The following is a 27,279-nucleotide window of genomic DNA, read 5'->3' as shown; positions in this document are numbered from 1 at the left end:
ACAACATGAATGAAATGACTTTATTGTTTGTACACTATACAGCCAAATATCTGTGGATTCTTCTGGAATGTATGGTGTTAATCTGATTTTCCCCATTCACTGCAGTAGAAGCTTCTACTCTTCTGGGAAATATTTACACTAGATATTGAACATTTCTGTTTAGTGATGACATTCGATCACAAAAATATAGAGGATTAGTTCTGCATCCCAAACATACTCCAACTCATCACAAAAATATTCTATGGAGCTCCAAAACTCCAGAGGACAGTGTTCTAATACCATATAGTCCAATACCGGTAGGATTTTTAACCCTCTAGCAAACACTTGAATTTAAATTTGTGGTGATAATAGAGCATCTCATTTCATGTTTTCAATTAAACCTATATACATTGGCTTATCATGCAAACCAATTTTAACCTATACCATTGTACACAACAGATGATTGTTAAAGTATCTGAATTACTAGATGTAAGTGGTGTTAAACATTTGGGCAAACAATATGTAATTTAAAAAAAAAATCAAGAATAAATTTGTAATTTGTATTATACAAAAATAATTTTTAAAAAAAGTTGAAAAATATCTTTGATTAGAATACAGCATGTCAAAATCAAAATCAACAGCATTTTGAAAGCAAACTGAAGATGAAAATCTTCAGTTTCTAGTCAGAAGTGTTTTATTTTTATCATGTAGATATGTTCTTAATATATTGATGTGGCAAAAAATATCAGCTTTTGAATATGTTGGTTTATCACAGAGTGTGACAGCGGCTATTTCCAAAAATAACATTCCTTCTTAAGTCCTTTAAAGACCATTGTAGAGGGGTCTACACTGTGGCTGGAGTTTGGCTTCAAGTACAGCGTCCGGTTCACAAACCCAAGGGTCTTCGGTCAGCCACTGCCACTTAAGCAGCTGGCCTTTTAGAACGTCCAGAATGGGGCCGTAAGAGGGGTCCTGTGCTAGGTTCTTCTGTTCCTTGGGGTCAGAGCGGGTGTCATAGAGTTCCCAGCGTTCCCTGTAATAGTAGTCCCTGAGGGTCTTGAACCAGCCTGTGGTCTGTCCTCCTTGTGTCCGGTTCAAGAGATCCTGGAAGCTGGGTGAGATGTAGAGGTCCTGGTCGATGGGGAAGGGCATGCGGTAGTGCAGATTGTGGAGCAGCCGGTACTGACTCTTGTGGATAGAGCGCATGGGGTAGTACATGGTGGCCTCATGGAGATTCTGGCTGGAAAAGACCATGTCCCAGGATGGCTCTGAGATCAGAGAAGGGAGAAGGGAGCGTCCTGTCAGCTGCACCTGAGACCGGCCATTCAAAATGTAGGATGGATATGGTACAGAGAACCAGTCCAGGATAGTAGGAGTGATGTCTGGGATGAGGAGAAAGAAACAGCAATGAGGTACTGGCTACAGCTTAATATAAAGGACACAGTTCCACTGAGATAAAGCACTGAACAGTGCCTCTTGAGGAACGTTTCTTAAATGTGTATGTGTGTGTGTGTGTGTGTGTGAATAAGTGGGATATAAGCCAATTCTATGAGCTGGTTCAATTAGTTTTGCCCACCAGAATGTAAAAAAGAAAATTTGTTAAAAAAAAAAAAGAAAAGACAATGCTGCCCTCAAGTAGGTTCACTGAAAAAACGAATAACTTTAGAGGGGAGTGATACCACCTGAAATATACTACACCCTGCTTCATACACATCATAACAGCAGCTGCAGAAAATTAAGTACCTGATAACTGATAACCAACACCATCTGTAAAAATATGTGAGACAGTTTTCTTTGTCCAAGTTTATAAATAGCAATGGGTGGTGCAGCTTCAGAAACCACATGAGACTACTGAACAGCTTCACACTGTCTGCAGTGTGACAATACAGGTAGTGAGTTTGAACAATACTAATTTATTTAGACATGTAGTTTTGGTTTGAAATAAATTTAGACACTTAGTGACTAAGATCATCAAAAATTGCTAGCTTACGATGAACAATTCGTTTAACATAAAGTAATCCTGAACCTTATCAGATTTTTTTTTTACTAGCACTGCTTACTTGTTCAGTGTTAGCGGTGAAGCTAACGTTTCTCAGTGTAAGCATACATTTAAATTGACAAATACAGCCTAACAAATGGAAGAAATGTTTTAGTGACTGCTTGATTTTAAACAGCAAATCAATATCATTTCAGGCTTGACAAAATAATTCACACGTTTCTTCGTTCCAAGGGCTCGTTGGAGTAAGGAGGCTGGTGTTTGACTGTACTGAAAGATATTGTTGCCCATGCTATTAGCTCAAAGACTCCACCTAGCATTAAGCACTGAAAATTTGCTTTGGATAACGTCTCTGGTTTAAAAAAGAAAACCTCTCTATGTCACGCCAGTAAGAATATTACCTCGCAAACTGAGAGCAAATGGCCCCACCTAGTGCTCAGATACGGCGGTGAACAAACCGAAACCATTGTTAGAACATAGGACTTATAATTAGGTTTGTCCCTACTGTACAGAGTAAAGCCTAATTTATTCATTGTTGCAAAAGTGAGATTTTGCCTTCCCCTTGCTACATATGGAAAGAGTTTTATATATGCCTACGCTAAATATCACATTTTTATCCATCTCTTACACAAAAAAAATTGTAAACTGGTAAATTAAAAATAATATATATATATATATATATATATATATATATATATATATATATATATATATACATACATGTATAAACCACATATATACATGTATATCCGTTTGTGTGTGTGTGTCTCTATCAGTCATAGCCTCAAAACAAACACTACCACACCACCACCACATTAGAGTCACTTCAGTGCTGAGAATGATCCACGTCCCAAATATTTCTTGCTCTGTGGGGGTCCTGACCATTAAAAAGCTGTGAAAGGGGGCAAACAATGCATGCACTAGGTGGACTACCGTCTGTAATTGTAGACCTAAAAAGTGCTCCTGTATATTCAGTAGAGCTGAAAGAATGGAGAGTGAGTGCACAAACAATGAAGTGGTCAAGAACAAAGAGGTGGATTCTGTGTGTGTGTGTGTGTGTGTGTGTGTGTGTGTGTGTGTGTGAGTGAGAGAGAGAGAGAGAGAGAGAGAGAAAATAATGCAAAGTTTACACTATATCCAATGAAATATTTACATAAAGTGTAGAAGTGTGCATTATTAATGCATACGATTGGGTAGAGTACACATGGGTGGAGCTCTTGAGCTCTGTGTATAGTCCACTCATTAAGTAAACAGTATTTAATTGTGTGTAATAAGCTTTGTGTAGACAACATTGTTATTATTATACAGTATGGATTGTGCAAATAGTGTTACTTGTGTGCAATATGCAGGTATACTCTAGACACAGCTCTGAACTGTGAGCTGGACCCACCACGACCATGAACTGGATAAGCATTTACAGACAATGAATTAATGAATGAATGGATGTGTAGTGTGCTCTTGAAATAATAAAAGTATTTTCCAGTGTTTTGTCATTTCGCCCAGAATATCATTATTGCCAAACAATCCTTGAAATATCATGATATTATTTATGGGTCATATTGCCCACCCCTAATTAGTACGTACCGTTTTATTATTATAATGCGTGATGTCAGCAACTTCAAAATCAGAAGATACACTGGATCAGCAGGTGGCCATATACTATGTGTGTGTTTGTATCTCACCCAGGAGGCTGACGTAGGCCTGGCTGCTCTGGCCCCAGCGTTGTGTGTGTTCAGGCGAGGACACCAGCAGCGGTTCAGCCACTCCAGAACCGTAAAGGTTGGTACGTCCATTAGGAAATGGAACTCCATTATCTGAGCTATAAATGACCAGAGTTTCATTCTCAAAGCCTGCGTCTCTCAGCTCCTGCAGCACTAGACCTATACCTGGAATAGGAGAAGGAAATAAACATGATTTTCTCATTTGAGTTTTAATTATATAGGAAAGTTGTTTCTTATCAAGAGTATTTTCTAATTCCAAGTTTGCCACACTCCTACTAGTAACCAACCCATTGGGGACAGAATCTCTAGGATCAGATCTGCTGACCAGAAATGTCTATAGCCCTACCTATGGTTTGCCCAGATTGTTTTGACTGTCAGGACATAAAACTGGTAAAAACATGCACTATAATATAAACAGTGGACCAGACAGTGGCTAAGCTTCTATAATTTAAAGGGAACATATTATGAAGATAAATAATTGCATTAGCGCATTTACTTTGGGGTCTGGAGCTCCTACCAACTTCAAATTGTCAATTTTCTGTGCTCTGCCCAAGCCTGAAAATAATGCATAAAAAGTTGTTCTGATTATGCACAAACAGGATTCCAAAAAAGTTGGGACACTAAACAAATTCTGAATAAAAACTTAATGCAATGATGTGGGGGTGTCGACATCTAATATTATATTCAGAATTGAACACAAATCACAGATCAAAAGTTTAAACTGAGAGAATGTATCATTTTAAGGAAAAATATGTTGTTTCAAAATTTCATGGCGTCAACAAATCCCAAAAAAGTTGGGACAAGGCCATTTTTTACCACTGTGTGGCATCCCCCCCCCCTTCTTCTTACAACACTCAATAGACGTCTGGGGACAGAGAAGACCAGTTTCTCAAGTTTAGAAATAGGAATGCTCTCCCATTCATGTCTAATACAGGCCTCTAACTGTTCAATCGTCTTGGACCTTCTTTGTTGCACCTTCCTCTTTATGATGTGCCAAATGTTCTCTATAGGTGAAAGATCTGGACTGCAGGCTGGCCATTTCAGTACCCGGATCCTTCTGCTACATAGCCATGATGTTGTGATTGCTGCAGAATGTGGTTTGGCATTATCATGTTGAAAAATGCAGGGTCTTCCCTGAAAGAGATGACGTCTAGCTGGGAGCATATGTTGTTCTAGAACCTGAACATAGTTCTCTGCATTAATGGTGCCTTTCCAGACATGCAAGCTGCCCATGCCACAAGCACTCATGCAACCCCCTACCATCAGTGATGCAGGCTTCTGAACGGAGTCGTTGATAACAACTTGGGTTATCCTTGTCCTCTCTGGTTCGGATGACATGGCGTCCCAGTGTTCCATAAAGAGCTTCAAATTGTGACTCGTCTGACCACAGAACAGTCTTCCATTTTGCCACACTCCAGTTTAAAAGACCCCTGGCCCAGTGCAAACGTTTGAGCTTGTGGAGCTTGCTTAGAAATGGCTTCCTCTTTGCACTGTAGAGTTTCAGCTGGCAACGGCGGATGGCACGGTTGATTGTGTTCACTGACAATGCTTTCCGGAAGTATTCCTTAGCCCATTCTGTTATTTCCTTGACAGTGGCATTCCTGTTTGAGGTGCAGTGACGTTTAAGGGCCTGGAGATCACGAGCATCCAGTAGAGTTTTATGGCCTTGACCCTTACGCACAGCAATTGTTCCAGATTCTCTGAATCTTTTGATGATATTATGCACGGTTGATGATGATAACTTAAACGTCTTTGCTATTTTACGCTGGGTAACACCATTCTGGTATTGCTGCACTATCTTTGTGCACAACAATGGTGGAATTGGTGATCCTCTTACCATTTTGGCTTCAGAGAGACACTGACACTCTGAGAAGCTCTTTTTATACTCAATCATGTTGTCAATTGACCTAATTAGTGTTAATTGGTCTTCCAGCTGTTTGTTATATGCCCAATTTCCTTTTTCCAGCCACTTATTGCTACTTGTCCCAACTTTTTTGGGATTTGTTGACACTGTGAAATATTGAATCAATATATTTTTTCTTTAAAATGTTACATTTATTCAGATTAAACTTTTGATCTGTCATCTATGTTCTATTACGAATAAAATATTGACATTTGCCATCTCCACATCATTGCATTCAGTTTTTTTTCACAATTTGTTTAGTGTCCCAACATTTTTGGAATCCGGTTTGTACTTTGCATTGCTTTTCTTTGAAAAGTGCTCTATAAATAAACTTGCCTTGCCTTATATACTGCAACATATGTCAAATGCAGAGACTCTCCAATCACAGTGTTGACCCTACCTTGGTCCAGTCTGCTGACAGTGGTGTACTGAGCTGCTATATCTGCTCTGGACACTGGAGTGTCTGGGACAAAATATGGCACCTGAGAAAACATCCAGACATCGAGGATCAAAACTTACACAAGATTACATCACACCTTTAAAAAGCTCCTACAATCAGAATGATACCCTAATTATAAAACAGACCCAAAATTACACATACATTTATGACAGCTTTACCATTATCATTTAAGCCTCTTAAGAGACTTTTTACTCAGTTAAGTCCTGGCCAATCTGTCTGTGGATGTACCCAATCACAATGTGATACCAAGTTAAAGGGTGAAGGGAACACACGTTTCAGTCATTGTGAAACTGTGGTATGCGTGCCACTGGTGGTATGTGAAGCAGCAAGTGGTGGTACGCCAGATGACCTCAAAATAGTTACTACTTAACTAAAGAATGAATTAATAACTGAAAATATGAAACTGAAAAATGTTCATGTGTAATAATAATAATAATAATGTTTCTCTGTTTTCATAATTAAGCTTTAATAAAATCAGTTTCTGTTAAAAAAAAAAACCAACAACAACATGGTTTACAAATAAACGGTAGATCAGTAATCTCTAAGGAAAGGGCTGAGCAGCGTTCCCCCACTTCTTATTTCCAGGAAGGGAATGCAATCTTCCAGTATTTAGCATAATCCATAAATAGAGAGAACACTTAACTAAAGAAAAACGACGTGGCAGATCTTCGACATTTACTTACTGATACAAGTGTTTTCAACTATAGTCTATTAAAGCACATATTGAAATTAATCTCTCTTCATGATTTGATTTCTCTCAAAATGCTTATATCCCCAAAATTGTAGCTACATGTTCTCATGAATGTATAACTGTGTTCAAAACATACAGTTTAGGCCTAATTATTTGTATATGCTTTATAGTTTTTATAGTATTATTTTAGAACAATTTTGGGTAATGCATGCAAATTACAAATATTCAAGTAATTCATAGAATTCATAGGTGGTACTTGGGGTCTTTGATTTGATAATAGGTGGTACTTGGTCTAAAAAGTCTGAGAACCACCGCTCTAAGACAAACGAAGCCAGCAATCACTTCTGAAACTTATGTCATTTGAGAGAGCACTAACCAATCATCATATTACATGTCCTCAGCATGCTTGGAGGAGATGATTATGGCACCAATTCTGTCCCCACAGCTGACACATATTCAGCCTGGCTAATATTATGCCATATAGTGTCATAAGATTGTATTAATTCCAAATGTCAATAGAGTTTTTGCTTTTAATAAACAATAATGATCCTCATTTTGGTTTATTTAATATCATTGGTATTGCTGAAGGAATTATAGCAAGACTTAGTTAGTTAACAAGCATGGTTTAATAACATTGTAATTATATTGCAACAACTCTGAAAATGGCAACAATTTGGTCATATGTGGGGATTTTCATTCAACCCCATCTCTAAAGAGAATGAAACATAGAGAAAAAAACAAAAGACAAAAAAAACAAATATCATCTCACCTTCACCTGTTCTGGTGTGTAATACTGTGGTTTCCAGTCTGGTATTCTCCCCATTCCACTTTCTCCATTCCCAAACTTCTCACAGAACGATCCATACTGAGGCTGAGAATGTCCACACCGGTGTGGGTCATGGAATGCCACATACAGAAAGAATGGCTTCTCTTCTCCTCCTCTTATTGCCTCTTTCTGTCCGTCCAGAAACTTCCGGACCAGAATTTTAATACGTGTGATGTTGCGTCCCACCTGCAGAACTGAGCTGTTCTCCTCGGTGAAGGCGAAATCAAAAGGATAAACAGGACCTGGGCCTACGTGTTTCTTCCCAATGATCCCTGACAGCATGAGAATGCATCTTTGAACTACTTTTCCATTCTCTTATACTACACCATATATCAAAAAAGACTAATGAATGAATTCAGCTATTTTAAGTTTCAGTCAGTTTGTATAATCTCTATAGAAATGTACTGACCAATAGAAAAGATTGCTCTGGAGCAGCTGCACATGAACCTAAGGTTGGTAATAAATTAGGACTTGCTCTGACAAGTCAAATCTAACATTCTGAGACTTATAACACACCTTAAGATGTCATCCTGAAGCTTAAAATGCTTATATTAAAGTTTATTAAAGGTAATGGTAAAGGCCAGTTTCTGTTTTCTCACCTGTGTGGATGTTGGCCTGCTTCAGCAAAAGGGGGAGGCTGCGTACTCCATCAAATGAATTAAAGTGATGCACCCCCTGATGAAGTCCATACATACCATTCTGGTGCTGGAGAACATTAAAAAAATACAAGATAAAATAAATAACTTTGGGCAATGTGAGCTTGTTTTTATCAAATTTCCCTGCAACTTTCAAGTGATAAAATTCTCTTAAATTATTACTCATACATTATAAGTCATTATTATGAGATGAAATATCTTTGAGATACTAAGATAAACGCATTTCATATCATAATTAATCTGGTGGATGCTGGATTGTAGGTGGGAATGGGAGCTCACAAGGGTGTATCCCAGCATGTACAGCAGCTCACCCTCAGGTCATTTTGGGGGTTTGTGTTGTATTGTTAGATATGTGCGTGTGAGAGAATGTGTGTGTCTGTGTGGGTGTTTAATTCCTGACTACATGGGTCACCACATAATGAAGTGTTAATAATGGATAAGCGTCTTAAAATTTTCGCAACTGAATTAATTTCTCCTGAAACAGAGTGTTAATAGAAATAATAACCATGAATATTTTGTGTGTGTGTGTTAGTGTTACCTGTGGTAAGCCAGTGAGGATGGTGGAGCGGCTCGGTGAGCAGCTGCTTACAGATGCAAAAGCATTCTGAAAGATAACGCTGCGGTTGGCCAGGGCTCTGAGGTTTGGAGTCTGCACCACTGTGTTGTTATAGACCTCTGTCTCAAAACCAGCATCATCAGCTGCACACAAACAGAACAATCACAATTACTCTTAACATTAGCACTTTTAACACCAGCACTTAACTGCAGTCCTAGCGGAATAATTTCAATTGGCATTTTAGCTTGTTTATTATAATCTAAAGGACATTAAGCATGATAAAGTGAAATGCTTTGTGTCAGATGTTTTTTATACTTTTGGTTATAGTGGGAACCAGACATTTAAAGTGTCCATATTCTGTTGTATTTTCCTGCTAAGAAAGTCGCTTTTGATCTTTGTTCATCTAAATGAGCTCTGCTCTGACTAACTGCACTGTATTATACATAATTTTAAAAGCATTCTGGGCTCAAACACTATAACTTCAATGTGAATGGTTGGTGCTAAACTCCTTTAGGGTGATTTGGTGGATATGTATTGGTGTTTGAGACATCAAGTAAAACAAATCAAAAGTTGGACCTGCAAGTAACTGTACATTTTGTAAGAAGGTATTTGTATTTGTGAAACCCAGATCACTCAGACTTAGATCTGTATTACATCAGCATTTGATAAACTGGATTTCACACCAAACCACTTAATTATGTTATTTACACCATTTAATTACACAGGGAATTTAAATACATCAATGCATTATTAATACATTTTAGAGAAATATAAGACAAAAAAAAGTTATTTTCCATAATCTACTTAATTACTGTAGAATTATTTATAGTTACCAATGATGAGGAGTACATTTCTTCTTTTGCTTTCCACCACAACACAGCACAGAAGGACGAAATGGAAGCCACTGAAATGTAAAAACTGCATCTTTTTTTTCTTTTCCCGCCTTTAAAAGTCACATAACACATTCCTTGCCACTGTATTTTCCTCACCGCCTTCTTTTATTGCATTTAAATCCATTTTATGTCTTTTGCAGATTCGTGAAAAGTCCATACACAAACTAACCACTCGGAAAATCCTCCAGTGTTTCAATTTCAAATTCATCCCTACTCACTACATAGTGTTCTACGTAAGGTATAACATTTAATAATTCTACTCAAAAATTATTGCATTAGTTTTAAATGAGATAGTCGTAACGTTCCATCATTGCTTTAAAAATAGATATTTAATGCACTATTTTGGAGTAAAAGCTGTAATTTCCTGTCCTGTATAGTGCAGGATGTAGTGAGCATAGAGTTATTTGGGATATAACCAAACACGACTTCCGACATCTTGTCACATATGACTGCAGTCACATGGAGCGACTTCGCAACAAATTACCCAATTGTATGAGGGCACACTTATTTACATAACCAATGGCGTCGCGAAACTCGGTCGGTGAAGCCAATGAGTTTGCAGTATTCTAATTTAGCTCATGATTAATTCATATAGAAAGGATGTTGCGCTGCTAACGAAGGAAACCACTGGTATATCACAGGCAATCTGTGATTGTGTCTTTACCGTTTTAAAGATATATGTAAATATATTTTAAATTTAATAATAACATATCACTGGAAAGCATTTAAAAACTGGTGTGAGAAGGCATAAAGGTTTGAAACCATTTTTACTTGGTTTATATATTGTCGCCTTCTGTGTGCTATCGTATGTTTACAGGTGAATAGACGTTTGTTTTATTTTACAGCTTGTTTTATACTCTATACAAAGTGCACTATAATGAGTAAGGATCGTTAGTCTATAACTTGTATGATTTTCTTGTTATAAAAGCTATCTGAGCCATATGTAATCTGAACTAAGGAACTCTTTATTTCGCATAGTTACAGACTTTAAATATTATATTTGACTTTTGGCCCATTCAACTTGGCAAATTCCACAGTTATGAAGGTTGTCTTATTGACATCTTGTCTTCTTTTTTTATAAAATCATTAAAGGCTGTGATATCCGCTGGTACTAGCTACATTGCTCATGTTTATGTTTTCTGTAATAACATGTAGGTTAAAGATGCCCATATCCACCGCCATGTTTCGCAGTATTTTGAGAATCATAAACGTTACATTTCTTTAATCGTGAATTTTTTTATCTGATTTGCCTAAATGGAAATTAATTGCAACAAGTAGTGTTCATTCTGCAAGTTAATCAGCTTCTTGAAGTTCTCAAGGATCAAAGATTTCCACTGTGTGGGTCATATGATCTTGGCATAACAATAATGGACTATCCTGAAAGCTTTTTTCTAGGTTCAGAGTTATTATTATGCAACACAGAATATTATGTTTTCTAGTACTTATTTTCTTCAATATGTTTTCTTTCTTAAAGGATCCCCAGTGGCATGAAAATAAGACTGAGGATGGACTTGAAAACAAAGCCTTGTTTTTTGGGTTTCTTAACAACTTGAGTGTTCAAAAGAGCATAAAACACGTGGATCACAGACATCTCAGCTGAGCAATGAATCAGCTAGAGGTCTCTCTCTCTCTCTCTCTCTCTCTCTCTCTCTCTCTCTCTCTCTCTCTCTCTCTCTCTCTCTCTCTCTCTCTCTCTCTCTCTCTCTCTATAAAGATCCTAAAGCTAGTATTATTTAATGCATGGTCAAATTACATGTGTTATTTATTTTCTGAATATAGCTATGTGAACAAACATCTATAGACACTATTTATAATCAGAGAATGTGGCAACCTTTAGTTGCACTCACGGCTGGTTTATGGAAAAGCAGGAAATACAATGGTTTTTTTTTTAAACACATGCAAACTAATGAGCAGAAAAATACTTATTTCAATGTTATAGCTTATTTTCACTTAGAAAATCAACAAAGTATTACATTGTACACAATCTTTTGCACACAATCGAAGAAGTATGTAATTCTTACTTTTTCCATCCCCCTCCTCTGTTTTTTGCAGTCATCTTCTCATGTGCATAAGTTGCTCCATCCTGGACAAAAAATGGAAGTAGAGCATCCTGGAAACCCAATGCTGAATTCAAAATAAATTATCTCAATCCCCTCGTTTCAGCTGTGTGTTTAAGCTGAGGAACTGCTAGCTCTATATCACCGGTGCTTCAACTGACTCTTGTTCTAAGGATGATGGAGCCCTTGTCCTCTGAGCCCACTTTGAGTCATCAGTCTCTAAGGGACAGACTAAGATCCCTCTGCTCCTTCTCCTCCCTCCGAGCCTGTGTTCCTATGCTCACCTGGCTGCCCAGGTATAACCTTACCTGGTTGAGGATGGACCTGCTGGCCGGGCTGACCGTGGGCCTGACTGTCGTCCCTCAAGGTCTTGCTTATGCTGAGATTGCCGGCTTACCTGTACAGGTAATGGGACATAGTGGATTTTTAAAATGGACTGTATGTACAGTTCATGTACAGGTCAGAATTAGGCTGGTTTAATGGGACTGGGGCAAAATTGACTTAAAAGTAATAGGTTACAAAAAGCTATCATATAAATATTTTTTACCCATGCATCACCTACATGTTTGAAGCTACAAACCTTCATTAATGCCTTTGTTCTCCAAGAGCTTTACTCTAAATCTTGCAATATGTACTGTGTGGTTTTAATAGCGTTCCACCACCTAAACGTTAGTGAGGCTATGTAATGATGTTGGATGTTTAAATCTGGATCAGAAACAATATTCTACCACAAACTGGTGGAGAGTCATCACTGACAATCGGTGCCTGAATTTTTTGATTCCTACAATCAATGTTGCACAGTAAAAAAATGTCATCCTGCTGCTTGAATTTTGTAGTTATCTGCCTCAGAGCAAGCACAGTTTTGAAGCTTAAAACTTTCTTCTTGCTTCTGTCTTTAAACCCACTTCACTTCCTGTCACGCTGGTTTCTGAAAATTATGTAGTCATCATGTTTCAGTCACACATCGGTTTTAACCTTTGTACTAAGTGGGTGAATATGGGTTTCAGTGGCATTGCATAAAGCAGTAATGTTGTTTTTAAGCAGTTGTTTTTAAGTAGGTCATGCTGCCTTCACTTTTACTTATATTATGGTTAGTGTTATTGTCCGCTACTCTTAAGTTGTCAGCAATCCACAACCAAAGTAACGTTAAAGGAGTAATCCACCGTTGTGAGCAAAGTGTACAGTGATGTGGAGTGTTTTGGTGTGAAGTGGCTGACTGAAGTGAAACTTATGGACACAGATTTCTGTACAATGGTAGCAGTGGAAGCAGGCATCTCCATGTCTACAACACAACACAACTTTAGCATATTCTCTCCACAACCATCAGTGATGTTCATTTGAGCAATCGCTGTGAAATATTCTGACTACATTGAACTGTTCTAAATTATTTATTTTCTTCAAAGATAAATTATATGGATACTTTCAAATTTGAATCCCCTTTTTTTAAGCGATATGTGCATAATACATAAGGAGCTTGAAGCTAGGAGGTTTTACTGATTACATTTTTTTCATCTCTCTTTCTCTTTTTTCACAGTATGGCCTGTATTCAGCATTTATGGGCTGTTTTGTTTATTGCGTTTTCGGTACGTCAAAGGATATAACTCTGGGGCCAACAGCCATCATGTCTCTGCTGTGTTCTTTCTACATTGAGAGAGACCCGGTTTATGCAGTGATTCTGACACTTCTGTGTGGAATCATCCAGACATCCATGGCCCTTCTCAGACTGGGTGAGAGACAGGAAAATAAACCACTAATTTTACAATGTTTCTGAGTATTTCATAATGAGTCATTTCATAATGAGTCGTTCAGCATTTAGTCCTATTTATGAACTTAAAGAAATATTTGCATAATTTCTCAAGTAAAAGTCACTTAAATCATGGGATTCACTGTTTTTAAATGTGCAATTAATGTTTTTTGTCCTCTGTCCTCACATCTTATATATCATTTTTTATAAAAATCTTTTTTTATTATCTTCATATATATCATCCATATCCCCCACCTCCTAATAGGACTAACTACATTTAAATGTATTTTAAAAATGTAAAGTCAGTTAAATAAAAGCCACAGACAAGCATTAAAAATAAAAGCTTTGCAAAAAAGAACGCACACTAAAGAGGAAGTGTGGTCTATTTGAAATCACCACTTGTTTTGATTGTTTCCAGTGTGATTTCACAACTGCTGTGAAGCAACACACTCACTCACACTTAAACATTCCTAAACACAATTGCGCACACTTCCCAGTTCACCAACCATTCACATGACTGCTAGTCTGCTATATATTTCTAACAAACCCCTCAAACATAATAGAAAAAAATAATCAGTCAGATACTACAGCACCAACGTATACTATAATATATACCGTATATATTACCTAGCGTAGCTAAAGGTAGTCTTTTGAAGAAACTGTTGATGTTTTGCAGGTTTTCTGCTGAACTTTATTTCCTATCCTGTGATAAAAGGCTTTACCTGCGCAGCTGCAGTTACCATTGGCTTCGGACAGGTCAAGGTGAGTGACCACAGGGAAATTACATCCTAGTTAATATAACAAAGTAGTATCATAAATTAATTCTATTTACATTTATGTTCTATTTAATTCAAGTAATCCTTCATATTAATCTACATAAATCAGCTGTAATTACTAGTGCTGTCAAACTTAATCAATCAAACTAAATTAATCATTAATTAATAATATGCTAGGTTAAACATTCAAATATCTGTGGAAGTCCAGGCTGAAGACCAGTCACATAATTAGTACATATTTGTTCAAATACAGCTTTTGAATGGCTTTTAAAGTGAAGAGATATTTTTATTTTTATAGACATTTTATTTCATCCACTTATCTGTCACCAAATGCGCTGCATTAAATAGAAAATTATTCCTTATGGTCAAAATTGAACTGCTTAAAACAAATATGATTTATCATGAAACACTAGACAGATTAAAAAGGTAAGGGTTGAAGAGCACTAGTAATTACACTTAATTAATTAATGAATTAATTAAAAAAATTAATTTAGATAAAAAATTACAATAGCAACTCCTGGCATCTCCTTTGTTGTGTCACTGATATTGTTTGTAATAGTAACTGTAAATGGTGTCTGTATATTTTTGTGTGTAGAATATATTGGGTCTGAAGGGCATACCACAGCAGTTTATGCTTCAGGTTTATTACACCTTCCACAGAATACCTGAGGCCAGGTGAGCTCTTGGACACGTTTAATCTCTAAAAAATGAGTACATATGTGTGTTTGTTTATTGGTTTGTTTGACATTTTATGTGCTTTCCTCCATCCACAGAGCTGGAGATGTGATTCTGGGTCTGTCTTGTCTGTTTTTTCTTTTCATGATGACAATGATGAAGAGGAGTCTAGGCTCAGATGAAGAAAACCCATCGCTTTTGGTGAGGGCCTCCAGGGGCATTGTATGGAGTTTAGCCACCAGTGAGTACACACTTTTCCCCTGGGGAGATCTTTATGTCATGGTGTGGTTCTCTAGGGGGAGGGATCCTGAGTGTTTGGTCTTATATCATGAATTTAGTCCCCTGGTGATGCCACAGCCATCCATAACTGGGACTCCCAGAGATCCTAAATCAACCTCTGACTTTTGGGTGGGTAGGATGGCTCTCCCTCATCTCTCAGCACCATGCTAGCCAAAACAGGCACCTTTTAACCGACTTGGATAGATAATGTTCTCCTGCTAGCTTGTTAATTTAGTTTGTGATAGAAGAAAATGCTTCTCAGCAGATCAAATCTGTTGTATAATTTGCTGTGATTATTTTGTTTCATGTCATTTAACAATAAATAAAGCATCTGCAAAGCATGTATCTACTATCTAAATTTCTGTGTATACATTTTTTTTATTTGTAAGGCATTATGTTATTATTATGACATATCTTTTCTATGTCCACAGCTCGAAATGCTCTGGTTGTCATAGTGGCGACCTGTGTTGCATACTCTGCAGAGGTCATGGGTTACCATATATTTACCCTGACAGGGAAAACTGCTAAAGGCCTGCCTCCATTCTCTCCTCCACAGTTCTCAGAGATAACAACCAATGGAACAAGTGTGTCCTTCACTGAGATTGTACTGGTCAGTCTACCATCAACACATCACTTTTACACAGTGTACAATATAATTCAGAGGATCCAGTGACTTTCATTGGACAAATATATGTAATAACCAGGTTATCTGATTTAGAACAATTTCTTTTATAGAGAATTCAGTTTAGATCTAGAATTTGTTATATGGGTGTGTTGCTGTCTACGGAATTATTACATGACTTCACTCCTGTGACTTGACTGACCATTTTTGTTATCAGGATTTAGGAGGTGGTCTTGCTGTCATACCACTAATGGGAGTGTTGGAAAGCATTGCTATTGCTAAAGCATTTGGTAAGAATTGATCTTTTAATTCCATGACCTGGGTGGCACAGTGGTGCAGCATGTAGTGTCGCAGTCACACAGCTCCAGGGACCTGGAGGTTGTGGGTTTGGGTCCCGCTCAGGGTGACTGTCTGTGAGGAGGTTTGTTCTCCCTGTGTCCGTGTGGGTTTACTCCCACGGTCCAAAACACACGTTGGTAGGTGGATTGGAAAAAGTGTCTGTAGGTGTGAATGTGAGTGAATGTATGAGTGTGTGTTGCCCTGTGAAGGACTGGCGCCCCCTCCAGGGTGTATTCCCACTCTGCGCCCAATTATTCCAGGTAGGCTCTGGACCCTCCGTGACCCTGAACTGAATGAGCTGACACAGAATCACCAGGTGCAAAGAATGAACAGCACACTAACACACATTTGCACAGCCAATCCACCTAACGTGTGTTGTTGAATTGTGGGAGGGAACCCACACAGACACAGGGAGAACACACCAAACTCCACACACCTAACTCCTCATGCAATAAAAAAAAAAACACCTGAAGTGGGGCTTGAATCCACAACCCCAGGACCATGGGGACATATGACATGAATAACTTTCTACTTTTCTTTTCACCAATATACACAGCCTCTCTTTGTTTTTCAGGCAGTCAAAATAATTACCACATTAATGCCAACCAGGAGTTTTTTGCAATTGGTGAGTATTCTTTTAACCTGTTCTATTAGCATGCTGCTCCAATACCTGTGTATATATAGTTCAGCATTAATGGTGCCATTACAGGTGTGCAATTCAGCTGTGCCATGTGCACTAATGCACCCCTATAACACACATAATTTCTTTTGAACTATGCACTGCTGATAGCCCTTTTCCTGTTAAGCTTGAAGGATGCAGCTGCTAAAATTTTGTTTTAAATTATTTATATATTTTTGTTTGTTGATCCTTAGGACACTTTTCCTCCATGCCTCAGACCTATCTGGTTTCTTTTTTGAATTTGCATTTGTGGATGCAGTGATGAACTGCGTTCACAGGATATGGTTCCAGTGAGCCCATGCTGTTATTTATACTAAAGATTTGTGTGTGTGTAATGTAGTGCCATCAGAGGGCCTTTAGACCAAAGCCATCAAATATTGATTTTTGGCCTTGTCCTTTGCATTCAGATATTTCTATCAATTCTCTAAACCTTTTGGTAATATTATTTACAATAGATGATTAAAATCCCCAAGTTTATTGCTGTTTTATGTTGGACGATGTCATTCTTGAAATGTTGCACTATTTGCCCATGCAAATAGTCTTTCCCAGAGTGGTGAATGCCTCCCAATCTTTAATTCTGAAAGACTCAGGCTCTTTCAAATGCTCTGCTTATACCCAGTCATGTTACCTGTTGCTAAATTGTCTAATTATATTTGCAGTGATCCACCAAGTTATTTTTTGGAAACTGTACAAATTTTCCAGGCTTGTTGCCTGTGCCTCACATTGCCCATCATGAAACATGTTGCTATCAAATTCAAAATGAGCATATCCATTTCAGCAGTTATTCTTCTCAGTATCTACATTTATCTACACAAATTATAATTATATTTAATTTATATTTTGCAAAGTGTCTGAATATTTTTGATATATAATTATATATTATTACATGTGTAGGTATAAATTCCAGTGTGAATAGACTTACATGCTTCATAACTACTGCATAATGTTCAACTGTTGATCTGAGTATCCACAAATCAGCCATGATCTTGACTCTTTCTAATGGTGCAAACTCAATGAATGCCTTAATTTTGTGTAATTATTGGTCTCTGGGCTGTAGTGCAATCTCAATGAGCTATTGTGTGTTTCTGCAGGTCTTACCAACATCCTAGGCTCCTTCTTCTCAGCATATCCTGTCACTGGAAGCTTTGGAAGGTGAGAGTCTTGTAATACAATGATAGTTTGGGGAAAAAATACCATTACATGGTTAAGTTTTTGTAAGAGTAGTTACTTGATTTTTGTCAAAAATGTTTAAACACATTTTTTTATTTATTCCATAAATATTGCATTAATTTCAGGCCTTAACACACAGCCAACACATGCCCCACTTCTGTGTGTGTGTGTGTGTGTGTGTCGTTAAGTCTGTGAATAAATGTGCAAACTAATATGCTGATGTAATTCATTTGGGGGAACCTGATTCTTCTGTTTATTTCTATTTAGAACTGCTGTAAACTCTCAGACTGGAGTGTGTACACCTGCAGGTGGAATATTCACAGGTAAACACACACACACACACCCCAATTCATTTTTAAATATGTGCAGTGGAACATTTTGCTGAATTTCAAAAACACTGTTCATGCTAATATTTGTCCTAACATGAGTAAAAGGAAGGCATATAAAGCATATTTCATGATTTATAAAGTACACACAAGTTGTGTTTACACAGCAGGAAAATGTGAACCAAATCATTTTCTTCATGTGTGACACAAATGTGTCATGTGTGGTTGTGTGAACAGCAAAACACGCATGTAATCTGACTTCTTTAATTCAGTTTTGGGCCACTTTATGTGGTACTGACATGTGCTATACAAAGCTGATTTAAGACAACGTGCCTCAGTCTGCGCAGTCAGATTAGTATTCATGCAACCTTTACATCAAAACTTCTGGCAATTCCTCAAAATTTCATGCTATCAGGAGGGAAAGATTGACAACAGCAATCTGTGTACATTTGTCCAAAGCATTTTTATTTCGGGTTAGGAATGGAAACAGCCCCCTCCAGGGTGTGTTCCTGTCTTGCGCCCAATGATTCTGGGTAGACGCCGGACCCACTGTGACCCTGAACTGGATAAGCGGTTACAGATAATGAATGAATGAATGATGAATGGAAATGGATCAGAAAAGCATATTGGATTTCTAAAAAATATTTAAATTGTGAAATTTAAAAATGTGTAAAATTATTCAAACATTATTATTCCAGGTTCCTGTCACCTATTTTCATGAACATTGGCTTTAATCATTTTTAAGAAAAAAATTAAGCCTAATCTTAGTGAAAAAGGCACATGGCAGGGAAAACAGTACTGAAGCATGATCAAAATGTTAAAGAGGACATGAACATAGGAGAACTGGCACATGGGGCAGTTTAGGAGTGTGATATGTTCAGACTGATGCCAGATATACGTTACATTACAAAGAGGATGCTATTGTGCTTAACATCACTGACACTCTGACTACTTTCACGCAGCATGTAAAAGTGGCATAAATCTGATTTAAGGTGATTGAACTTTAAGCCTGTGAGTAGCTTCACATCTAAAATGTTTTAATTCTCTCTCTCTCTCTCTCTCTCTCTCTCTCTCTCTCTCTCTCAGGTGTGGTGGTGTTATTATCGCTGGCATTCCTTATGCCTGTGTTTTTCTTCATTCCAAAAGCTTCTCTGGCTGCTGTTATAATTTGTGCAGTTTCTCCGATGATTGACTGCACAGTTTTGCTGCAGATCTGGAGAGTCTGTAGTAAGTTAATTTACTCTTTACCCTTTTTTCCTGGTTATCTTTGTTGGCATTATATTGTTTCACATTCTGCTTCCTCGTATTACTCTTTCTCTTTCTCTCTCAGAGCTGGATGTTATGCCATTTCTGGTAACGTTCTTGCTGTGTTTCTGGGAGGTGCAGTATGGCATTGTGGCAGGTGTAATTTGTTCAGGGTTGATGCTGCTTTATTGCCTTGCCACACCTCAGCTGAAGGTATATAAGAATAATCAAAAACATATGGTGGAATTCAGATAAAAATGAATAAAGTAATAATAATATAAATACATTGGATTTATAAAGGTTATAGGCAAGAGAAGATGGATCTCTAAGTTTATATTTACATATGGAGCGATACCTGGATAGTCTTGAGTTGAGAGAGAGTTCTAGGGAAGAATTACATTATAAATTACAATTAGAACTGTTTAACCCTATAAACTGTAAGGATGTGAATATGTCTTGCTTTTTTAACCACAGTATAAGTCTTAAAAACTTATACAATAGCTTCATAGTAACCACTGATTAATACTGAACAATAATTTATTGAATTAGTAATTTACAGTACTAGCGTTTCACAAATATTTACAGTGATATCTGAATAATTCATAATGGTAACTGAATAATTCACAGTAGTTACTAAATCATTTATAGTAAATACTCAGTAGTGTTGAATACTTCTATTTATTTTATTTAATTCATTAGGTTATGCTTTGAATGATTTCATCCCTGAGTAATTTATGATAGATTATAGTAAGTTCTAACATTCCATACTTTAATGTAGTCAAAACAGGAAGTACACCTTTAACACTCCTAACACATATTTATCTTTATCTTGCCCATTTTACATGGTACTCAGATTTCTGATCACGGGGTGATTGTGATGGAGCTGGATAGTGGGCTACATTTTCCTGCCATACAGCACCTCAGAAGTGTACTTGACAAATATGCACTACAAGGTGAGAAATACACACACACACACACACATATAAACCTATATTCAGTTGAATACACTACAAAGACAATATATTTGATGTTTAAACTGATAAACTTTATTGTTTTTTTGCAAATATTCACTCATTTTGATTTTGAGGGGCAACAAAAGACTGGGAAAGTTGAGGAATGCTAAAAAAAACACCTGTTTGGAACATTCCACGGGTGAACAGGTTAGTTGGAAACAGGTGAGTGTCACGATTGGGTATAAAGGGAGGATCCCTATCTACAAGTGGAATTTAAAACTATATCATGCAAAGCGAAAGCCATATATCAACAGCACCCAGAAACGCTGCCGGCCCGAGCTCATCTGAGATGGACTGACGCAAAGTGGAAAAGTGTCCTGTAGTCTGACGAGTCCACATTTCAAAGTGTTTTGAAAATCATGGACATGATTTCCAAAAAAAAAAGACTCAGGCCAAAGAGGAAAAGGACTGTCCGGATTATTTCAGCGCAAAGTTCAAAAGCCAGCATCTCTGATGGTAGTGCTGAAATTAATGCTGAAAGATACAGGTTTTGGAGCAACATATGCTTCCATCTAAGCAGCGTCTTTTTCAGGGATGTCCCTGCTTATTTCAGCAAGAGAATGCCAAGCCACATTCTGTATGTGTTACAACAGCATGACTTCATAGTAAAAGAGTGCGGGTACTAGACTGGCCTGCCTGCAGCCCAGACCTGTCTCCCATTGAAAATTTGTGGCGCAATATGAAGTGCAAAATACGACAACGGAGACCCGGACGGTTGAGTAACTGAAGTTGTACGTTAAGCAAGAAGGGGAAAAATTCCACCTAAAATTGGCCTCAAATTCAAAATGTGTAATATTTGCAAAAAATTGAATTGTATTAAACTGAATAAAGGTTGAAAAGGATTGACAAATCATCGTATTCTGGTTTTATTTATATTTTACACAGTGTCCCAACTTCATTGGAACTGGGGTTGTGTGTATGTGTGTGTGTGTGTGTGTATCTTAGCTCTTGGCTTCTGATCACATACCAGTAACTTATGTAATAATAGTTTGTTTGTTTGTTCTGACTCACTCTCAGTTTATACTCCACGGTGTGTGGTATTGGACTGTAATCACGTCAGTTGTATTGATTACACTGTAGTGACTGAACTGAAGGATGTGCTGAAGCAGTTCAAACTACACAATGTCTCACTAGTCTTCACTGGACTAAAGGTAAAAATCTAATTAAATCTAAATCTAATTATTCTGATAATATTTTGAACCCTAAAGATAAGAGAAAGCTTATGCTGTAAATATATATATATATATATATATATATATATATATATATATATATATATATATATATATATATATATATATATATATTTATTTATTTATTTTTTTAAGTATTGCAACACAAGAAAATATAGAACATCCAGAAAAAGTACTAGTAAATTAATGAGCAACAGTAAAATGTTTTATTTTCTAATATGTTCAGATATATATCAATAGGAATCATGCATTAATTTGTTCAGAAGTCTGTTTTCTATTGGGTGTTCTTTTCTTACCACTTAGACATTGAATAAAACATGAACTGCAGTTTGAACAGGGGTGCCAGAACATTTGCAGCTGACTAAACATGTCTTGTGTGTATTTCCTTTTTTTTTGTTCCCCCCAGCCCTCTGTGTTGGAGGTGTTTTTAGCTGCTAAAATCCCTGGCTTCAGACAAAGAGATACTGTGGCGGCTGGTCTACAGACACTGACCAATAATCCCCACAATGACTGACCCTTCAAAAAAATCAGAACGGGCCTTTGAGCGACCAAATCTTCTCTAAATATTTCCAGCAAGTCATTTATATTATTTTCAGACAGGAATAAACCTGTCTTTCCACCTACAAATGAATACACTTGGTAATCTATAGCTCATTCCTTGGATATTTATCTATATGGGACCATATGGTTTCATTTTCCCAGTTCTGTTTCTAAATTGTAGTCTGTGCAAATTTCAGCCACTTATTTTATGTCCCCTAATAACACAATGCTACAAAGTTGGAAGACTGAAGTCATCATAAGCTCCAATGCCTTGTTTCAAAATCTCATTTATTTACATTACGTCAATGTAGCATTTGGATGAAAACACTAACAACCAATGTGGTTACATCAGCTAAAATACCCTATCTTGTCTAGCATCAGTATGAGTAATGGACTAGAGGGAGCAAGGATGGTTAGGGATGGCTGTGGCACCACCCAAAACCCATATCTCCTGACAATGAGGACAAGTCTTAGATGATTTCATTATTCTACAGTCTTAAATCAAATGGCTTTTTTGCACAAAAGCATGGTGTGGTCGGTATTCTGATTGTTCCTGTTTTATTTTTGTAACTGGTTTGAAATTAATCACTTGACTGCAAATGACAACCAAGTAATAAGCCTTGATGATATAAAATAAAAAAGATGTGACATTTATTTTTGTACTATAAATGGCTGCTATATTTTCATGTTGTTATGGTTGCATGACTCCAGGACATTTGCCTCCACAATACTCCAGACCAATTCCTGTTAAGCTATTGGGCTGTATTTTCATGGCTGTGATCCTGCAGTAAACTTTCCTAACTCCACATCGTGGTAGTTGTTTGAGGCACATGTACAGTTTTGGCCACAATTGCATTGTGTGCATAATGCCATGCACCCCCACCCAGGGCTTGAGTGGTCAAAGAGAAGGGAGGAGACGGGGTGGTGATGGGTGCAATGTTGTTCAACAAGTGGATAAAGTGAGAGTGAAGGGGTATAAATAGAGCGGTGGAGAGGTGATTGGGGCATGGTCTGGCTCCCAAAACTACATCACATTGTGACTTCACTTGTTGACACCAACATATAACGCTAAACACATCACAGGATTACTGTCTAAATACCTTTTAGGAAGAAATTATGAAATATTTTGCTTTATCAAAATTGCACTGTTCTTTATCAGTGCTTTAAAAACATAAACGTAAACTCTTATACTGTGTTTAAAAGTGTGTGTTTTATACTTGCCAAAGATTACAAGAAATGTGATATTCTTCATCGAAAACTGAAATCCGAAAAAACACACTGTTCAAACAAGAAGCATCAGTTCATTCCTGCTGTGGAACTGTTGTAGAGAGAAACTCTAACAAAAGTTACTGAAAAATAAAAACCGTGTGCCTTATTCATGAAATATTCTTATAACAACAACATTTTATAGCAAAGATATTTATGAATGATTTCTAATTGGGAAGTCTTTGGAAGTAGCATTTTTTTTTTTTTTTGTGTGTGTAAAATTAACATTATTCGCTTTTAAAACTTTGTTAACTTTCTCTCTTGTTCTGACTATGTCTGGGGTACAAAAAACTAATACTTTTTTCTTTTCACTACACTCGAATTTTCTGCATGGTACTCACATGTTATTACTCTTTACAATAAAATCAGAAACTCAAAGACACTAACAAATTGAATTATATGTTTTCATTTCATGGTTCGTAATTTGTAAGATATGTTGTCCTAATTTTAAAATGAATCATTTGCAGACGGAAAACTTTAAACATTTATAATGTATCAGTATCGAAGATTATGTACTAAATTTACACACCCAATTTCCATTATAAATTTGGGTAGCTATGGAAAATGTAATTTAGAACAAAATACAATTAGCGGCAAATAATTTAAACCATATTTAAATGAAAATTGTACAAAGTCAACATTTCAAATGTTGAAAGGGAGAATTTTTGTTGTTTTCTGAAAGTTTTTTGCTCATTTACATATTTTATTTTTTATAATAAAACAATTCTTTAAACTGAGGATACTGAAATGGTATTCCTTTTTTTGGTTGATACAACACTTCAGCTGCTCCAAATTTCAGGTCTCATTTTCAATGTTTTCAGTGCGTCTGAACAATTTTAGCACCTCTCTTACTCTGAGACAGCATATTGCCTTGCTAAAATAAGCAAGGACTTACAAAGGAAAAGGTCTGGATGGCATCATAGTGCTTAAAAACCTGTGTATATGTGTATATATATATGTGTATATATATATGTATGTATGTATATATATATATATATGTATGTATGTATGTATGTATGTATGTATATATATATATGTATGTATATGTATGTATGTATGTATGTATGTATGTATGTATGTGTATGTATGTATGTATATATATATATATATATATATATATATATATATATATATATATATAATGCACCCCCATAACATCGCCAAAGCTGGTTTTTGATCTGTGCTCATAGCAAGCCAGATGGTCCCTCCTCTCTTTATCTCGGGGTATGTAGTATCCATGATTTCCCTAAAGAATTTCACAAAGAATTTCACATAAGCTCTGTCTCAGAGAAAGTGACGCTATTTCTGGATAATGTTTATATATAGTTTGTGCTTATCATGATAGAAGTCTAATTTGCATTTCAAGATGCAACGATGAACTATGTTCACAGACAATGATTCTCCAAAGTGTTTCTGATCCCATGCAGTGATTTCCACTATAGAATCATGTCTGTTTTTAATGCATTGTGACCTGAGGGCCTGAGAATTGGGCCTTGTTTATTGAACATAGAGTTTTCTTAGATTGTCTAAATCTTGTAATATAAACAAATATGGTAAATGTAATGTAAATCCCCTAGTTCTTTGGTATTTTATGTTGAGAAAGGTAATTCTTGAATTCTTCTGATATTTGCCCATGCAGTCGTTTTCCAAAAATTGCTAAACGTGAGAGGGAACATACTAACTGAAATTTCTCAGACAGTTCCAACATCTAAAACACTTGGTTATTCGTTTTAAATCCCACATGTGGCCCCACAAGATCCATCTCTAAATAGACACTACTGTTACTCTGCATTTTGCCAACAGATGGCATAATGGATGTGTCATTGGCTGTTTATAGACATTTTAGACTAAACACAATAATTTGAGCTACTATGTATTTTAATTTAGGGGAATTTTATTTTATTATTATATCAAAATATCTTCATGTCAAAAACCATGTGTCTGATCAGAAATATCCAGAGTAACTATATACATAAACAATGACAGGCGTAAATAAACATAATAACAGAATGTATATCTACACATGGATGCATGACCTGTTACAAACCAGGTTTTCAGGCTTTGTGAAGGGTGACCTTCAGTTCCTTGTCAACATCTTCAAGACAAGCTCTATATTTTATGAGAAGTGACAACTAAACAAAGGATTGTTCTATTCTGAATTACAAGGCTAGGAGTTTAGTAAAATAAATGAGCAAAGCACACAGAACCTGAGCCTGTGACACATGCATAATAAAGCAAAGGTAAATCTACAAAACTTGCTGTGGAACCTGTCAGATTGGTTATGCTATCAGTGCTAGAATGGATCAGTTCTACTCTAAAAATAACACTTTTTACATCTACCCCAGCAAGATTACATAATAACATTTATCATATATATTGGGCTCTCCATACAGGATGCTGTAGTTTCTGCAGCCTACACTTTGTGTCCTTCAGCATGACTGAGATCATCTTCAATTATGAGTCTCTTGGTATATTGAACCCCAAGTTCAGCTCTCTGTGTGACCAGTTTGAAATCAGAGCTTCAAGGTGGCATAGTCTGCAGACTACAAGAAACTTCATTTACAACTCCAAGGACAACTATTAATAGAAAAGCAGGATATCACCATACTTTAGTGGATACCCAAGTGGGGACAGTGGTCAAATTACATTTTAACTAAACTGCTAACTAAAGAATGATCCTACAGAGAACACATTTCAATACAAAAAAAGTATATATATATATATATTCTTCCTCTTTTATACTGCATACTTCACCGTATATGACAGTACTTTACTCCAAAACTACATGATATTAAAGCCATAACCTTTCTGAGACCCAAAAAGACACAGTAGATCACATGGCTTGAAATGAACAAAGCATGACCTTTTTCAAATCAGTTTGAATTTGAACCGGAGCTCACATATAGATATTCACTGGCACTCTTACATTTCAACGATTTACTGCATGACGCTATGAGGTGCAAGACTGCATGGTGTGTACTGAGCCATGACCCTGTGGGAGTTTGAGCTGAGAGCTGAAGCCAGAGCTGAACAGCTTTTCTCCATGAGATCGTATGTCTCCTATATCTTGAATCACCATAATCAGTAAATATATTGAGCTGACCTAGTATGCATACACAAATTACTATATGTAAAGGTGATTTAGGTCTTGATTGGATATTGAATTGATTATCAATTTTTGTATGAATAAGGATGCATATACTGTCTCGACTTGTTAGTGTGATGACATAAAGCCTTGGTTTACTGCAGTGCAATTGTTGTGAAAACTGTCTCCTTTCTGAGTAAGCAAAAACTTTGAGACGAATTGGTCTCTATGAAGATGCCCAGATTAAAGTGGAGCAGGTCCAAGTGTCTACTTACCATAGTTTTTCTCACTGTGGGATAAGTTGTCATTCATTTTTCAGGAAAAACACTGTTGGGTTTTGCAAGGGTAAATATCTCCTTATTGACTAGCCTAAAAGTAGTAGATTTTATATTTTCTAATGAAGCTTCTTATGATAAAAGGCAGAGAAATGTGTGTGAAGTGTCTATAAACTTCATCATCATCATCATCATCATCATCTTCTTCTTGTTCTTCTTCTATTTCTTGGTGCTTAATCCATTTCAGGGAAATTGGGGGCAACAAGGCAAACAAAGAAGCCCCAGCAACATCCACCATCTTCTCATGTGGAGTC

General features: G+C 36.7%; 2 protein-coding genes across 3 annotated transcripts; one reads left to right on the top strand and one right to left on the bottom strand.

Annotated features, from left to right (window-relative positions):
* Positions 1-22: 22 nt before the first annotated feature.
* LOC136678810 (N-sulphoglucosamine sulphohydrolase-like) lies at positions 23-9,856 on the bottom strand. The gene is made up of 7 exons (XM_066656951.1): positions 9,622-9,856; positions 8,771-8,931; positions 8,176-8,281; positions 7,520-7,848; positions 6,000-6,081; positions 3,658-3,861; positions 23-1,361 (listed from the first exon to the last, which is right to left on the bottom strand). Exons 1-7 carry the CDS (start codon positions 9,710-9,712, stop codon positions 802-804), a joined length of 1,533 nt encoding a protein of 510 aa, XP_066513048.1. The 5' UTR covers positions 9,713-9,856; the 3' UTR covers positions 23-801.
* Positions 9,857-10,305: 449 nt separating this feature from the next.
* On the top strand, positions 10,306-23,999 carry LOC136678809 (sodium-independent sulfate anion transporter-like). 2 transcript variants are annotated; one of them, XM_066656950.1, is made up of 17 exons: positions 10,306-10,434; positions 11,156-11,299; positions 11,734-12,143; positions 13,333-13,465; positions 14,159-14,244; positions 14,854-14,933; positions 15,032-15,174; positions 15,644-15,822; positions 16,052-16,124; positions 16,748-16,798; positions 17,944-18,004; positions 18,290-18,345; positions 19,435-19,575; positions 19,679-19,806; positions 20,447-20,546; positions 21,624-21,757; positions 22,206-23,999. In XM_066656950.1, the coding sequence occupies exons 3-17, from the start codon at positions 11,913-11,915 to the stop codon at positions 22,311-22,313; spliced, it is 1,704 nt and encodes a 567-aa protein (XP_066513047.1). In that variant the 5' UTR covers positions 10,306-10,434; positions 11,156-11,299; positions 11,734-11,912; the 3' UTR covers positions 22,314-23,999. The 2 variants fall into 2 exon arrangements, with proteins under 2 accessions (XP_066513047.1, XP_066513046.1); XM_066656949.1 differs by having other exon boundaries at positions 13,273-13,465; positions 22,206-23,998.
* The last annotated feature ends 3,280 nt before the right edge of the window (positions 24,000-27,279 follow it).

Source organism: Hoplias malabaricus, chromosome Y, assembly GCF_029633855.1.
Source record: "Hoplias malabaricus isolate fHopMal1 chromosome Y, fHopMal1.hap1, whole genome shotgun sequence".
Taxonomy (NCBI): domain Eukaryota; kingdom Metazoa; phylum Chordata; class Actinopteri; order Characiformes; family Erythrinidae; genus Hoplias; species Hoplias malabaricus.
Note: the sequence above shows the minus strand (reverse complement) of the source record. Positions and strands in the feature narration are given on the sequence as shown.

Excerpts from the sequence above, each read along its gene's own strand:
- LOC136678810 (XM_066656951.1), bottom strand. The coding sequence starts at position 9,712 with ATGCAGTTTTTACATTTCAGTGGCTTCCATTTCGTCCTTCTGTGCTGT. Across the intron at positions 8,932-9,621 it reads AAATGTACTCCTCATCATTG|CTGATGATGCTGGTTTTGAG; the intron begins GTAACTATAAAT and ends GTTTGTGTGCAG. Across the intron at positions 7,849-8,175 it reads GCAGGCCAACATCCACACAG|GGATCATTGGGAAGAAACAC; the intron begins GTGAGAAAACAG and ends TCATGCTGTCAG.
- LOC136678809 (XM_066656949.1), top strand. The coding sequence starts at position 11,913 with ATGATGGAGCCCTTGTCCTCTGAGCCCACTTTGAGTCATCAGTCTCTA. Across the intron at positions 12,144-13,272 it reads TTGCCGGCTTACCTGTACAG|TATGGCCTGTATTCAGCATT; the intron begins GTAATGGGACAT and ends CTTTTTTCACAG. Across the intron at positions 20,547-21,623 it reads TGACAAATATGCACTACAAG|TTTATACTCCACGGTGTGTG; the intron begins GTGAGAAATACA and ends ACTCACTCTCAG.